At 42.4% G+C, this 17,058-nt stretch overlaps 1 protein-coding gene across 4 annotated transcripts in view; it reads left to right on the top strand.

Annotated features, from left to right (window-relative positions):
* DNMBP (dynamin binding protein) overlaps positions 1-17,058 on the top strand; it is a 115,125-nt gene that overhangs the window by 50,901 nt on the left and 47,166 nt on the right. For 2 of the 4 annotated variants that reach the window (XM_069567185.1, XM_069567184.1), the window contains exon 1: positions 9,852-16,297. The exons of the other annotated variants lie outside the window; for them this stretch is intronic. In XM_069567185.1, the coding sequence (XP_069423286.1) occupies positions 15,133-16,297 (1,165 nt within the window). In that variant the 5' untranslated portion in view covers positions 9,852-15,132. Of the gene's footprint in view, positions 1-9,851; positions 16,298-17,058 lie in introns of those variants that run through there. 4 annotated transcript variants of the gene reach the window in all.

Below are 17,058 nucleotides of genomic sequence, written 5' to 3'. Positions count from 1 at the left end.
TAGCCACTGAACAACAGCAGCAACAACATACCGCATAATAGTTCAGTATTAATATTTGCATCTCCTCTGCATTTCTTTTGTTAAAATACTTAAAAGAACTGTAGTTTAAAATACTTAAATGAACAACAATCTGTAGCAAATACAAGCACTGGAAAAAACTTAGCAAATATATTTGGCTAGAATTAAAATAATAGAGGGCTTCCTTGGTGGCCCAATGGTAAAGAACCCACCTGCCAATGCAGGAGATCCTGCATTGATCCCTGGGTCAGGAAGGTCCCCTGGAGCAGGAAATGGCAAGCCACTCCAGTATTCTTAGCTGGAAAATCCCATGGACAGAGGAGCCTGGCAGGCTACTGTCCACGAGGTTGCAAAAGAGTTGGACATTGCTTATCTACTAAACAACAACAAAATAATAGAATGTTTGCCTCTGAGCAAGATTTAACACTGCATAGAATCATGAGCCAGACTTGCCAATTTAAGGACTTAATTTTGCTTCTGAAGTTTTATATTTCTTGGACTATCACTTACAAGGCTTATATAAAATATACTGTGCGAATAAGCTTATTAATATTTATTTTACTTGCAAGAGTGACTCATTGTTAGCACACAGGGCCATTGAAACACACGAGCTTTATAAATATATTCATAACATAGCAACGGCTACGAACAATACTAACTGATAGATCCTGATCACTTTTCTTTGTACTGTTGTCCCGGTCAACCTTAATCTTTACTCTGTGTTCAGCACTTCTGCTTGTGGGCTTCCCTACTAGCTCAGTGATAAAGAATCCACCTGCAATATAGGAGATGTTTGATCCATGGGTCTGGAAGATCCCCTGGAGAGGGAAATGCAGCCTTCTCCACTATTCTTACCTGGAAAATACCGTGGACAGAGAAACCTGGCAGGCTACAGTCCATGGGGTCGCAGAAGAGTCGAACGTGACATTTTCTGTGTTGCAAAAGCAACTTGACATTGGTTGTTGTTCAGTCACTAAGTCACGTCTGACTCTTTGTGACCCCGTGGACTGTAGCATGCCAGACTTCCCTGTCCTTCGCTATCTCTTGGGAGTTTGCTCAAAGTCATGTCCATTGAGTCAGTGATGCTATTCAACCATCTCATCTTCTGTTATCCCCTTCTCCTCCTGCCCTCAATCTTTCCCAGCATCAAGGTCTTTTCAGATGAGTCAGTACTTCCCATCAGGTGACCAAAGTATTGGAAGCTCAGCTTCAACATCAGTTCTTCCAGTGAATACGCAAGGGTGATTTCCTTTAGGATCGACTCATTTGATCTCCTTGCAGTTCCAGGGACTCTGAAGAGTCTTCTCCAGGACCACAGTTCAAAAGCATCAGTTCTTCTGTGCTCAGCCTTCTTTATGGTTGAACTCCCCCATCCGTACATTACTACTGGAAAAACCATAGCTATATGAACCTTTGTCACCAAAGTGATGTCTCTGCTTTTTAATATGCTGTCTAGTTTTGTCATAGCTTTTCTTCCAAGGAGCAAAGTGTTCTTTAATTTCATGGCTGCAGTCACCGTCTGCAGTGATTTTGGAACCCAAGAAGATAGTCTCTCACTGTTTCCACTTTTTCCCCATCTATTTGCCATGAAGTGAGGAACCAGACACCATGATCTCAGTTTTGGGAATGTTGAGTGTTAGACCAGCTTTTTCACTGTCCTCTTTCACCTTCATCAAAAGGCTCTTTAGTTCCCCTTTGCTTTCTGCCATTAGGGTGGTATCATCTGCATATTTCTCCCAGCAATCTTGATTCCAACTTGTGATTCATTCAAGTAGGCATTTCGCATAATGTACTCTACATAAAAGTTACATGAGCAGGGTGACAATATATAGCCTTGATGTATGTACTCCTTTCCCAATTTTGAACCAGTCCGTTTTTCCCTATCTGGTTCTAACTGTTGCTTCTTGACCTGCATACAGATTTCTCAGGAGGCAGGTAAGGTGGTCTGGTATTCCCATCTCTTTCAGAAGTTTCCACAGTGTTGTGATCTCACAGTCAAAGGCTTCAGCTTAGTGAAACAGAAGTAGATGTTTTTCTGGAATTCTCTTGCCTTTTTTTTTTTGTGATCCAGTGGATGTTGGCAATTTGATCTCTGGTTCCTCTGCATTTTCTAAAAGCAACTTGAACATCTGAAAGTTCTCGGTTCATATACTACTGAAGCCTAGCTTGAAGGGTTTTGAGCACTACCTTGCTAGCATGTGAAATAATTGTGCAGTAGTTTGAACATTCTTTGGCGTTGTCCTTTGGGATTGGAATGAAAACTGACTTTTTCCCGACCTGTGACCAATTGCTAAGTTTTCCAAATTTGCTGACATATTGAGAGCAGGACTTTCACAACATCATCCTTCAGGATTTGAAATAGCTGAACTGGAATTCCATCACCTCCACTAGCTTTGTTCATAGTAATGCTTTCTATGGCCCACTTGACTTCACATTCCAGGATGTCTGGCTCTAGGTGAGTGACCACACCATTCTGGTTATCCAGGCCATTAAGACCTTTTTTGTACAGTTCTTCTGTGTATTCTTGCTACCTCTTCCTAATCTCTTCTGCTTCTGTTAGGTCCTTGCCATGTCTGTCCTTTATTGAGCCCATCTTTGCATGAAATGTTCCCTTGGTATCTCCAGTTTTCTTGAGGAGATCTCTAGTCTCTCCCATCTGTTGTTTTCCTCTCTTTCTTTGCATTGTTCACTTAAGAAGGCTTTCTTATCTCTCCTTGCTTTTGTCTGGAACTCTGCATTCAGTTGGATATATACAGGGTAGAACATTAGGAGCCATATTTGTGAGTATAGTGTATTGAGGAATGACATGTTATAGTGGACTTCAGGATGGTGTCAGGTCAATCACTTATTCATTCAGCAAATGTTGGTGCCAGGCACTGTGTTAAGGACAAGATACATAGTAACAAACGTAGATGTTTTGTCTGCTTCCCAGGAGGTTCTGGTCAAGTGAGTTGCTAATTAATAATTAAAGTCCACATCTAAAACACAGTACCAAGAGTTCCTTGGTTGTTTAGTGGTTAGGATTCTGGGCTTTCACTGCTGTTGTCCAGGTTCAATCCCTGGTCAAGGAACCGCGATTCCACAAGCCACGTGTCATGGTCAAAAGAAAACCAAAATAGAACAGCAGCAACAAAAAAGGGTACCTTCAAATCTGATAGTTTGACTTCTGAAGCAGTAGAAATATTCAGGGTTAGTCCAAAATTTCAGATTTCCCTCTATATGTTTCGTTTAGAAACATTGATTAGGACTACATCCTGTGGCCTTGAGAGGATCCCATTTGAACGTATCATAGTTCTTTTCTACCTCTAGGAGAGGTGCGCATGCTTGAATTTGTCAGGGTTGTACATTCATTTCTTTACTCAGCAAGTATTTCTTTAGCACATACTGTGAACCAGGCACTGGCTATATACTGATCAGTAGAAAGGATATGGTGGTAGTATCCATATTTCTGTATCTTTGAGACTCTAGTGAGCATACTGATATTGACCTGTGTTTATCACACTGTCGGTCTCTCTAGCTGCCTTCGAATCATGGCTATAGTTACTTTTTATGTGGGCCATGACCTGTTTATCTAAATCAGTGCAGTGGATGATAATTTGTAGAGTTAGCCTCTTCCATTCGGAATCTTGCTCCTAAACTTCTCCCTTTAAGGTAATAGTAAGAGGAGGGTTGACCAGAGACTGTCAGGGTGATTTTTAATTTGAATTTTAGACTGTTGCATAGGTGGCGCTTTGTTGTTCAGTCACTGTGTCATGTCCGACTCTTTGTGACTCCGTGCACTGCAGCACACCGGGCTTCCCTGTCCTTCACAGGTGGTGCTAGTGGTCAAGAATCTGCCTGCCAGTGCAGGAGATGAGAGAGATGCAGATTGGATCCCTGGGTTGGGAAGATCCCCTAGAGGAGGAAATGGCAAACCACTCCAGTATTGTTGCCTGGAAAATTCCACGGACAGAGGTTCCTGATGGGCTGCAGTCCATGGGGTTGCAGAGAGTTGGACACACGCACACATCTCACACATTACGTCAGAATATGTTTTTCAGAAAAGTAATGTTTTCAGCAAGATATTGGGTGAGATTTAATATCCACTAAAGACAGTCATTAGGTTTAGAGAATGATCAATATGGAATAATAACCTTTGTACACTGAAGTGATAAGTAATATTCCAGACAGGTTTTTAAAACTTAAAAGTATAGTTTTTCTACGTATAGAAGCAATTTATTATTCTGAAGACTTCTTGGAATGCCTCAGTTGTAAGAATTCTTAAACTAGTAAAAGATAGAGTTTTAAAGCTAAGGCATTTTGTAGTCTTTCAAGATATAAATGTTTTTGTAAAAGAAATAATGATTTTTCTTTCTAGTTTGTCAGACATAATTAAAAAAACAAATAGTATCCTCAGCTTGTGTAACATCTAGTTTAGGGTGTTGGTTCAGTAAAAATTAGCTCAGTTACTTACAATGGATTTTTTTTCTTGGTATGAAACAGCGACCATAGTCAGAAGCCGTTTGGGGTCTGTGATTCAGGACAGAAGCTAGTTTCCTTTTAGGATAGATGGTTTAATATCGGTCAAGATATGTAGCTGGAAATGGTAAATTTAGTTATAATTAGCCTGTGAATCACTGTTTTTTGCAGTTTGTAGTGTAGGTTTGTGAACATTTCCTCACCCTCCGCACCAGGCAGCTCCAGGGTTTTAGATTTCATCCAGGCTTTGCAGCACTTGGTAAAAGGACCCGCCTCCTGCCGCAGCCAAAAGCGTTCCTGCTGCCACTGGCTAGTTACCTGAGTGTGTGGACTCCTGTGTTTACTTTATCAGATGTATTCAACAGCAAGACCCCAAAGAGGAAGGACTCTAGGGCAGTAATTTATTCAATAAATATGGTTGAGCTTCTACTGTATTCCAGGCAGGGTTCTAGAGTTACAGCAGCGATCTCTGCCCCCTTGGGGAGACAATAAGTAAAAATATGTGTATTATTAGAAGGCGAAAGAACCTATAGAATCAGGGAAAATCCCAATGAAAAGTGACTTTTTTACTCATTAAGTGTTTCTTGAGCCCATACTGTGATCCGGCACTGGGTATACACTGATTAATAAAAAAGATATAATAGTATCATTCATATTTGTGTATGTTTGGAACTCTAGTGATCATACTGATACTGACCTGTGTTTATTATCCTTTCTGTCTGTCTAGCTGCCTTTGAGTCATAGCTGTAGTTACTTTCCATATCGGCCATGACCCTGTTTATCTAAATCAGTGCAGTGCATGGTAATTTGTAGAGTTAGCCTCTTCCGCATCTGGAAGAATCTTTCTCCTAAATGTCTCCTCTTAAGGTAATGCCTTAAGGCTTTGAATGAATATCTGAAAGATTGTAGGGAGCCAGCCAAGCCATTTTGGGGTTAGGGTTGTTTTTTTCAGGCAGCTAGAATAGCAAGTATGAGAATATGCCTGGTGTTTGAGGAATAGCAAGGAGGCCGGTTTAGCAAAGGTGTGGGCTTTGAAAGCCCATCATTCAAAGTGGAGAAGCCCCAGGACGGTTCTGAGCAGGGGAGCAAAATGATGTGACTTAGAACTTGATAGAGTCACTTTGGCTGCAGTGTTGAGAATAGACAGTAGATAGAGATACAAGGGCAGATGCAGAGAGACCAGTTAGGAGGCTACTGCAGTGATCTAGGCAAGAGGTGATGTAGCTTGGGCCAGGATGGTAGAGTGGGGATGAGGAAAGTGCTCAGTTATTTTGAGCATCATATACTGATATAAGGTATATTTGAGTTGGCGCCAGTAGGAGTTGCTAGTGAATTGGATATGAGGTGAATGAAATGAGGACGACGCTGAGGTTGAGCAACTGGAAGGACTGGAGTTGCCAGTAATTTCTCAATTAATGGTGAAGAATGCAGGAGACTCTGGTTGGTGGGGGAGGTGGGACAGGGCAGAGGTCAACTGCACAATTCGATGTAGAAGCCAGAGTTCAGAGGAGTTGAGCCTGGAGACATAAATTTGGGACCAATTTTGAGAGCACATAGACATAAATTTCTGTTCAGTTCATTACCTAAGTCGTGTCTGACTCTGCAACCCCATGAACCACAGCATGCCTGGCCTCCCTGTCCATCACCGACTGCCAGAGTCTACTCAAACCCATGTCCATTGAGCCGGTGATGCCCTCCAACCATCTCATCCTCTGTCATCCCCTTCTCTTCCTGCCCTCAATCTTTCCCAGCATCAGGGTCTTTTCAGATGAGTCAGCTCTTCCCATCAGGTGGCCAAAGTATTGGAGTTTCAGCATCAACCTTGTTCCTTCCAATGAACACCCAGGACTGATCTCCTTTAGGATGGACTGGTTGGATCTCCTTGCAGTCCAAGGGACTCTCAAGAGTCTTTTCCAACACCACAGTTCAAAAGCATCAGTTCTTCGGTGCTCAGCTTTCTTTAGAGTCCAATGCTCACATCCATACATGACCACTGGAAAAACCATAGCCTTGACTAGATGGACCTTTGTTGACAAAGTAATGTCTCTGCTTTTTAATATGCTGTGTAGGTTGGTCATACCTTTCCTTCTATAGAGTAAGCGTCTTTTAATTTCATGGCTGCAGTCACCATCTGCAGTGATTTTGGAGCCCCGAAAAATAAAGTCAGCCACTGTTTCCACTGTTTCCCATCCATTTGCCATGAAGTGATGGAACTGGATGCCATGATCTTAGTTTTCTGAATAAGCCAACTTTTTCACTCCTCTTTCACTTTCATCAAGAGGCCCTTTAGTTCTTTACTTTCTGCCATAAGGGTGGTGTCATCTGCATATCTGAGGTTATTGATATTTCTCCTGGCAATCTTGATTCCAGCTTGTGTTTCTTCCAGTCCAGGGTTTCTCATGATGTACTCTGCATATGAGTTAAATAAGCAGGGTGACAGTATACAGCCTTGACATACTCATTTTGCTGGTTGGAACCAGTCTGTTGTTCCATGTCCAGTTCTAACTGTTGCTTCCTGACCAGCATACAGGTTTCTTAAGAGGCAGGTCAGGTGGTCTGATATTCCCATCTCTTTCAGAATTTTCCACAGTTTCTTGTGATCCACACAGTCAAAGGCTTTGGCATAGTCAATAAAGCAGAAATAGGTGTTTTTCTGGAACTCTTGCTTTTTGATGATCCAGCAGATATTGGCAATTTGATCTCTGGTTCCTCTGCCTTTTCTAAAACCAGCTTGAACATCTGGAAGTTCATGGTTCACGTATTGCTGAAGCCTGGCTTGGAGAATTTTGAGCAATCCTGTTAGCACATAGACATTATTTAAAGCCATTATATTTAATGAGATTAAAGAAAAAAGTATAGATAGAGAAAAAGAGAAGAGGCCTAAGGAGTGAGCGGTCTGGAAGATAGGAACTGAAATGGTGACGTTGGAGCTGGTGATAGGAACTGAATGGTGACAGAAATTATAATTAATTGAGGGCTGATTCTTTGTTGAACAATGTGCAAGGCGCTTTTATATGCTTTTCCAGTTCCCAGAATTGTCCACATCTGATAGATGAGAGAACCGAAGTTTGCCCACGTGTCTTACGCTGGTAAGTGAGAGAGCTGGGATCCAGACCCAGGCGGGCTGCATTGTGCAGCCTTCTGTGCTTCCTTGCTGAGCCACCCTGTATTGCCAGCGTGTGGAGACTTAGGAGTGGCAGCTTGACATCTGAGAGTGGGTGGTAGGGAACAACACTTGGAAAACTCAGATCTACAAGTGCTCAAGGTGGGGGGAGCCCGACTGACTCTCGACAACTTACTTCCAAATAATTTATACCGCATATGATAATATACATGTTTCAGTGCCATTCTCCCAAACCACCCCGCCCACGCCCTCTCCCACCGAGTCCAAAAGACGGTTCTCTACATCTGTGTCTCTTCTGCTGTCTCGCATACAGGGTTATCATTACCATCTTTCTAAATTCCATATATATGTGTTAGTATACTGTATCAGTGTTTTTCTTTCTGGCTTACTTCACTCTGTATAATAGGCTCCAGTTTTATCCACCTCATTAGAACTGATTCAAATGTATTTTTTTAATGGCTGAGTAATATTCCATTGGGTATATGTACCACAGCTTTCTTGTCCATTTGTCTGCTGATAGACAGCTAGGTTGCTTCCATGTCCTAGCTATTATTAAAAACATATATATTATCATATGTGAAACGAATTGCCAGATCAGGATGGGGAACACATGTACACTCGTGGCAGATTCATGTCAATGTATGGCAAAGCCACTACAATATTGTAAAGTAATTAGCCTCCAATTAAAAGAAATATATTTATATTAAAAATAAATTAATTAAAATTTATGCCAAACGTTTTTTAGTACTCTCATCTGTTGAAAACTATTTGTTAAATTACGCATATCTATGGATTTAAGAGCACATATGTATGTATATATATAAATATTTAATCCTTCCTCACAGATATACTTTTGACTGGTAGCTTATCATGAAGTTACTTAAGTTTTACTCCCAGATTCTTTTTCTCTCTGTGTCTTCTTCCTGTCTCCCAGACAGTTGTCTTTTAATTAGTTCATAATCTCTTCCTTTACTGGGGAATTTACTTTTTAATCTTAGATCTCTGTCTTCTTCATTTCCAGATCCTCTCTTCCCACATAGCTGGAGGCTGCAGCTGTATTGATACCCCTTGAGTTTCTTTAACCTTAATGATAGGATCTTCTTTACAACTCCTCCTGATTAACCCTTAGGCTGAAGGGCAGCTGAACTAAGAATGGAGACCACATTCCTAGTCTAGGAGTTCTTGAGTTCCTGCTGTGTGCTAGGCGTGGGGCATGCTAAGTCACTTCAGTCGTGTCCCACTCTTTGTGACCCTATGGACTGTAGCCACCAGGCTCCTCTCTCCTTGGGATTCTCCAGGCAAAAATACTGGAGTAGGTTGCCATGCCCTACCTCCAGGGGATCTTCCCGACCCAGGGATCGAACCCAAGTCTCTTAGGTTTCCTGCATTGGCAGGCAGGCTCTCTACCACTAGTGCCACCTGGGAAGCCCATGCTAGGTACTTGGGTACAAAGGAGAAGACCTGGGACAGCCACTGTTTAGAAATATGCAAGACTAGGAAGATAAATCAGCAAAGGAAAAGGAGCAGCCAGTCAAGTGAAGGAAGCTCTTCAAGAAAGAGAAAGTGACTGTGTCCAAAAGCTACTTAGAGGCCAAGTGAGGTGAGTTCCAAGAATGGCCATTGGATTGGATGACCTTGTCAAGAGCAGTTTCAGTACCGTGATAACAAAGGGATAAAAGCCTTATTGTGTGTGGCAGTCGCTCAGTCGTGTCCGACTCCTTGTGACCCCATGGACTGTAGCCTGCCAGGCTCCTCTGTCCATGGGATTTCCCAGGCAAGAATACTGGAGTGGGTTGCCATTTCCTTCTCCAGGGATCTTCCCAACCTGGGCATTCAACCCGGGTCTCCCGCACTGTGGGCTGAGAGGTAAGGAAATAGAAGCATTGAGTATTTGCTTGCTCAAAAGTCTTTCAGAGCAGAAGTATGCTATAAAGGAAAGCAAAGAAATGGGGTAGCACCTGCAGGCAGCATTGGACTGAGGAGCCAAACAGATGTTTGTAGGGTGGGAAACATTCACAGGCTTATGAGACTGGTGGTTAGAGTGGGCACACTGAAGAGGTCGTGGTGGTGGCGGTAGCTAATTGCTGGAACAAAGTCTTTGAGGGTCAGGCGGGAGTGGGAGCAGTGAACCAACAGAGATTGGCCTGTTGGATCAGAGCAGAGACAGTTCTTCCATTCTAACAAGAGGGAAGGCAGAACAGATGGGTATAGATGCAAGTAGGATGGTGGATTTGATGATGAAAAGATGAAGAAACAGGCTTAGTAACTTTCCTAAGATGACACAGCTAGTAAGTGGCAGAGTCAGGATTTAAAAAAAAAAAAGCACAGCCTGTGCTTTTAACCTGTGAGTGCTCCTGCCCTCTGCCTTGATAGAATCTAGCCTGTGCCCAATGGATGTGACCTTATCAACTCATCGAGCCTGGGAGTACCTCCTGTGTGAGCCAGTATAGAGCTGCATTGGAGATTGGACATGACCCTTGCCCTCAGGCTTTCAGTGTAATAAAAGGAGATAAACAAGTATAATAAAGTAACAGGTAAGATGAGAGGGATGTTTGCCTGGTGCTCTGAAAAATAGCAAGAACTATGGGAATCCCGAGAGTGTCCTTAGGGTAGAGTCTTAGAAAGTGAGGAGAAGTTGATCATCAGGCTGGAGGAACCTTGTGGACAGTTACAGAGAGATTGTGGAAAGTTAGGGTGATTACTTTTTCTTCCTAGGTTTTTTTTTTTTTTTTAAGCCATCTCCTCCCTTTTGTTCCTTTGCCTTTTCTATGCTTTGTGTCTCTTCTCTCATCCTCTAAATCCTGCTACCCCACCCTCACTTCTAGTGTCATGCTCACAGAATTTTTGTCGACAGAGGGACATTGTAGCTGATCACCTACCCTCTGTGTGTGTGTAAGTCGTTTAGTCGTGTCCAACTCTTTGCGACCCCATGGACTGTAGCCCACAAGGCTCCTCTGTCCACAGTGTTCTCCAGGCAAGAATACTGGAATGGTTTGCCGTTCCCTTTTCCAGGTCATCTTCCCAACCCAGGGACTGAACCCAGGTCTCCCAAGTTGCAGGCAGATTGTTTACTGTCTAAGCCACTAGGGAAGCCCTCAGTAACAACAAGCATCACGGCAGAGTGCTGCTCTAGGCTTTTGAAAAGAGCTTGTGGAATGTGACTGTTGCGTCAAATGGAAGGGAGGATAACTATCTGTAAGATTGTATTTCACCAGTAGGACTGGAATTGAGAAAAATGGGAAAGTTATTCTCCTCATCCCCTTGGGCTACATTTCTTTGCACACAGATTTATCACATGAGAAGAGCAATCCATTCACAACTTTTGATTAGTTCTGGGTCATTGTAGTGAGGTAAAGCTGAGACAGTTTACATTTTTATGTGAACTGTATCTTTAAAGTCCTAAAGGCAGTAGAGCTTGGAAAGAGGGAGTAAGGATGGGAGAAGGGAGCCCTTTTATTATAACCAGCTATTCACTCTTCACTCATCCACAGATCATTTCTTTTTACCTTCATATAACTAGTAGTCGTCTCACTTGTAATTTATCCTCTTTTATTTATTCTCCTGGTTGATTTACTAGGCCTATTTCTCATCATGCTAGCTTTATGGAAGACTTGAAGTTGCTAAAAGGAACTTTTCCATTTCCATAACAGGGAAAGATAAATCTTTACTTTTCACTTTTGCTTAGAAATAAGTAAGATCACAGAAGTTTAGATTTAAAGTGGCAGAGAAATTATTAACTTCCTCATTTTACACATAAGAAAACTGACAGCCAGAGAAATTAAGCATAGCTATAAACTGGTTATTAGCCAAAATTGAACTTCTGGAAGCTAGCTGCCCTAATTCCTCATCTCATGCGCCCTCTTTTATACTGTCACTCTGCATAACTCATAGTCAAAGCTGTCCTCCTAAATGATGTCATCCTGTTGGTCTGTGAACAGAATCACAATCTTTATTGGGTTTAGGCAGGAGGTTTTAGATGATTGAGTCGCAAGTACTGGACAGTCTTTCTGTTAGTGTGCTGGCGTGGGTGTTCGTTTCAGTTGGGTGTTGGGGGTCAACACTCAGGCAGGGTAAGAGTAAGCCAGGACTGAAGACAGAGAGGGGATGGCTTTGTGGTGCATGGGGTGGAGTGTCTGCACTCACCTTGGCAGTGATAGAGTGTGAATTAGACCATGATAGAGTGTGCTTGTTTGCTTACTCGGTTCGAGGGAAATGAAAATTTTCCTATGTTTTTGAGATACTCCTCTTAGTCTAGTGCCACAAAGTCACACAGATCTGGGTTTAAATTATGGCCCCTCCTTCTACTGGTTTCTGTGATCTTGGACAGGTTTTTCAAAATCTCAGAGATTCTTTATCTGTAGTAAAATAAAAATAATACAATATCCTCCTTATAGTTAGTGAAGATCAAAGAATGTTTATGTCAGCTTCCTAGTCCTCATCCTGATCTTGGCCCATAAAACACACTTGACAGTATGGCAGCTGCCAGGGCTGTTGCTGCTACTGCAACAGAACAAAAGAGCAAAAAACTTTGCATGAAAATCAGATTTAACAATCTAGAGGTTAATTCTGTTAGTATAGAATCCAAAGATGTATCACAGTACATTCAGTATTTCAGGAAAGGAAAAGGAGTTTCAAGGAAAACAGAACATGGATTTTTAAAACTGAAGCAATCAAGGATGTCATTGGGGCCAACTGCCTCGTTTTATAAATGGGTAGGTTGAGTCCCAGAGAGAATAAGTGGTTTATCCAAGAGTTCAGTTCAGTTGCTCAGTCGTTTCTGACTCTTTGCAACCCCATGGACTGCAGCACGCCTGGCTTCCCTGTCCATCACCAACTCCTGGAGCTTACTCAAACTCATGTCCATTGAGTCAGTGATGCCATCTAACCATCTCATCCTCTGTCGTCCCCTTCTCCTCCCACCATCAATCTTTCCCAGCATCAGGGTCTTTTCCAGTGAGTCAGTTCTTCACATCAGATGGCCAAAATATTGGAGTTTCAGCTTCAGCATCAGTTCTTCCAGTGAATATTCAGGAGTGATTTCCTTTAGGATGGACTGGTTGGATCTCCTTGCAGTCCAAGGGACTCTCAAGGGTCTTCTCCAACACCACAGTTCAAAAGCATCTGTTCTTTGGCGTTCAGCTTAAGAAAGATAAAGATATAGTCCAATTCTCACATTCACACATGACTACTGGAAAAACCATAGCTTTGATTAGATGGACCTTTGTTGGCAAAGTAATGTCTCTGCTTTTAATATGCTGTCTAGGTTGGTCATAAATTTTCTTCCAAGGGGCAAGAGTCTTTTAATTTCATGGCTACAGTCACCATCTGCAGTGATTTTGGAGCTCAAAAAAGTGAAGTCTCTCACTGTTTCCATTGTTTCCCCATCTATTTGCCATGAAGTGATGGGACCAGATGCCATGATCTTAGTTTTCTGAGTGTTAAGTTTTAAGCCAACTTTTTCACTCTCCTCTTTCACTTTCATCAAGAGGCTTTTTAGTTCTTCACTTTTTGCCATAAGGGTGGTGTCGTCTGCATATCTGAGGTTATTGGTATTTCTCCCAGCAATCTTGATTCCAGCTTGTACTTCATCCAGCCCAGCATTTCTCATGATATACTCTGCATGTAAGTAAAATAAGCAGGGTGACAATATACAGCCTTGACTGCTCCTTTCCTTATATGGAACCAGTTTGTTTATCCAAGAGTAAACATCTAATTATTGACAAAGCTTATAACCCTGGTCTCCTTAGGGTTCTTTATATTGTTTCACAAATAGGGTTTAGATAAAAGTTCAAGGACACTTAATAGATAACCATAGGTGAAAGTGTAATCTTACTAAAGACTCTCTTAGCATATCACTGTCTTTCTGAGAACCCTTCAATGACCCTTCATTATTCATTAAATAAAAGAAGTGGCATCAGTCCTTTCAGATCTGCCTGAACCTACCCCTCAAGCATGATCCTTGTTACTTTTTCCACACGTGGTACCCTTCAAACTGTTCCCCCTTTCCTAGTTTCCCATGTGTGGAAAGTCTTTGGAAACCCTACTTTTACTTGAAAGCACAGCTCAAACACTACTGCTGTGAAACTGCAGTTGCCCCACCAGAGACTCTGCTTTTTGCCATCACCATTTGTGTTTGTTACGGTGCTTTTCACCTCCAGTCATACTTTATAGTGTGTTGCTCCTGCATCATAAGAGAGACTAACTTCATCCTTTTCTCTTCCACAGTGCTTCACATAAAATAATCTGTTATTGGATGAGTTAAAAATGGTGTTTTTATACCCACCTTTCTGATTTCCAGTCTCACTCTCTAGTTCCTAAGTATGCTACATGAATTAGGTGGAAAAGAGATTTAGGAGATGAATGAGTTTTTTGAAATATATAATATATTTATTTGGTTGCACTGGTCTTTGTTGCGGAGAGCAGGGGCTACTCTTCATTCCAGTGTGCAGGCCTCTCATTGCAGTGGCCCCTCTTGTTATAGAGCACAGGCTTTAGGCTCTTGGGCTTCAGTAGTTGCAGCGTGCAAGCTCACTAGTTGTGGCTTGAAGGCTCTAGAGCATAAGCCCAGTATCTGTGGCACACGGGCTTAATTGCTCTGTGGCCTGTGGGATCTCCCCAGATTAGGGACTGAACCCACATCCCCTGCATTGGCAGCAGATTCCCGTCTACTGTGCCACCAGGGAAGTCCCAGAAGATGAATGGTTTTGATGCTTCTCTGGCATGACAAGTGTCAAAGAAAATGTGAAAGCATACATAACTGTATTCCTCTGGGGAAGAGTTTTTACACTATAAAATTACCCACACACCAAATCGGAATAAAAGATGTACTTTTTCTTCCTTGAGTGGGATAGCCAATGTGTCTGTGGACAGGAGCTTGAACAGCTTGTGATTTGAGTATACACTAACTGGTAACCTGAATCCCATAAAAGCAAAGCTCTCAAAGGCGGAAGAGTCCTGCCTCTAACTAAAGAGAAGGGCGTCCTGAAGAGTTTCAGACGTCCAAGGAGTTAAGCCAGACTCAGAGGACGGGCAGTGGAGGTCCAGTTTGCGCTGCACATGAAAGCATTTATTCATAGCCCTGATTGATTACTAAAGGATTAAAGAGGCAGATGAAAGTGTTACATGATCTTACCTTGGGCTGTTAGAGGGGGCTGTTTGTCTTTCACTCTGCTTTTTCTGCAAAGCCTTTAGAGCAGCAGAATGCTTCTGCCCTCAGCTCATAAAGCAGTCAAGCCAGTTTGACCAGCTTGAAGGAAACTGCCAACTCCAATCACGAGAACGCTAGTTACTAATTACCTTCAGGGCTCCGTGGGGAAAGCTAGAGCAGCTCACTGATTGGATCCTGAGATAGAAATTACTCCACATCTCTTCGTGCTCCAACCAGAGTAGCAAGGAGAGCATTTGAAGTGCTTTGGGAGACATTTTAAGAAGGACAGAGACCACCGTGGGCTACCCTGCACCTGTTCTCGTCCGAGCTCAACCCAGACCCATGGAAGAGAGAGAGAAAACGTGTGTCTTTGAGCACAGTGAATATGTGTGAAACCCACGAGATGAAGAAAGAGAAAGAACTGCAGAAGAACGGGGACTGGCGCTCCAACCAGGAATATGAAGACTGCAGGAGTCTACAGGAAAGGGACCTTCCTGCGCTGAGTGGACTTTACAGAGAGGATGACTGGGATTCCAGACACCAAACCGCAGGACAGAGTCGGCCCTACAGAAAAAGGCATTGTGGATACTGGGATTTTGAACAGAGTAAACTAAGTTATGTGGACGACGAGGAAGCAAAGGAAAGTAGAAAGGACTGTATGTACAACAGAAGTGTGACTCCAGGCTGTGGTGATTATAATTCAGAAAATGTAGACGGTGGGAATCCGAACTCCACGACTGAAGATGATTGGTTTACAGGAAGCCCAGTTGTAACCTGGAAAGTTGGAGAATACTGGGAGACGAATGGCTATGTAAACCATCAGAATCTGAATCATAATCCTAAGAGCTCTAAAGAAGCTGGACAGTGGACTGACTGTAAGGATTTGAACGATTCTGTGGGGAATTTTGGTCAGCCGCAAACCCAGCATATAGACCACAGGAATCATAATTACAATCTTGAGGACTGTAAAGAAACTAATTTTTATCATAGAGACCTCAGTGATTTAGATCATGTTCCTGAGAATTATACTAATGATCAGTCTGTGGACTTCCCAGACTTGAGTGGTGTCAGTGAAGGTAATGAATTTGTCAAATACTGTGACGGGGACAGGAATGTTTATCAAAATGATAAAATGGATCCCAAAACCAAGATTCATGCCGGGGATCAGAGTAGTTTTGATATGGAGAATAGAGGCTCTGATTCTCCATTTGCAAACTGCGAATATAAATTTCAGAATTACAGAGGAGCAGATTCTCTCCACCAGAGGAAGACTTTAGAATGTAATGACATCGGCAGACCAGGAATGATGGCACCTGGGAGCAGAGAGGTCTTCCCAGAGGGTCCAAGAAATCAGTGGACAAGGGGGAACCAAGGAGAACATCATGGTGGCGTTCCTCGGGGCACTTCATTAGAGAAGAATACCTGGCATGTAGAGGAAGAGAGAAAATTAAATGGCTCAGAAACTTGGAAGAGGAATAGCTGCTTCCGCCGCACAGCACCAAGCACCCTGAGACGCTCGGAATTTGTGCAGAACAGGAGGAGAGCCAAAGGTAGGAACTCAGACAGGCTTCTCAGAGGATAAGACCTGGGAATAAATAAAAGGGATAGTTCTTCTAGGTACCGGGAACATTTGTAAGCTTAAGGAAACTGGCCCCAAATTTTTAATAAGTGTATCCTGAATGAGAACAGCCAAGAGCATGCCTAGAGCTGTAAATTTGCAAGGTGGCTTTGAAAACCAGGCTGCTTTCGTGGGAACTCTCCTTTACCTTAGTTGGTTTTTGTCAGGGGCTGTAATCCAAAGATCTTTCCATTTTTACTTTAGTATCCTTTGTTTATCTTATGGAGCCCGGGCAAGCTTTTATCAGGGCACCAAGTGAAAATTTATTTTCCTGGCCTGTTCTCTCTCTCAATCCCTGCACTTCTTTAGACATTAGGGGGAAGAAGACTTGTTTTACAGATGGTTCATTCCTTGACATTTAGGAATCTTAAGTGAATGGTGCACACCAAACCTCTTGTGGAAATGAGAAAAGTATGTTTTTAATGGTGCATTGTATATGTTAGCTATTCAGGTGAATTTGTCTTCCTGAACTCTAAGGTATCTGTAAAATGGAGATATTAAGGGTCTTTTATCATCAGAGGTTCTTTCTTTCTTACCAGTTTGTCTTCTCCAGGTCTCTGAAATAAACCGTGTTTATTTTATTTTGTTGTTGCAATTACTGGACTTCCTTTTAAATCTTTGTTTTTTTATGTGTGTTATACTCATGTCAGGCAGACTTTATGGTTTTGGCCAGTTTGGGAGAGTGCAGAACAT

Source organism: Ovis canadensis, chromosome 22 (genome assembly GCF_042477335.2).
Source record: "Ovis canadensis isolate MfBH-ARS-UI-01 breed Bighorn chromosome 22, ARS-UI_OviCan_v2, whole genome shotgun sequence".
Classification (NCBI taxonomy): Eukaryota; Metazoa; Chordata; class Mammalia; order Artiodactyla; family Bovidae; genus Ovis; species Ovis canadensis.
Note: the sequence above shows the minus strand (reverse complement) of the source record. Positions and strands in the feature narration are given on the sequence as shown.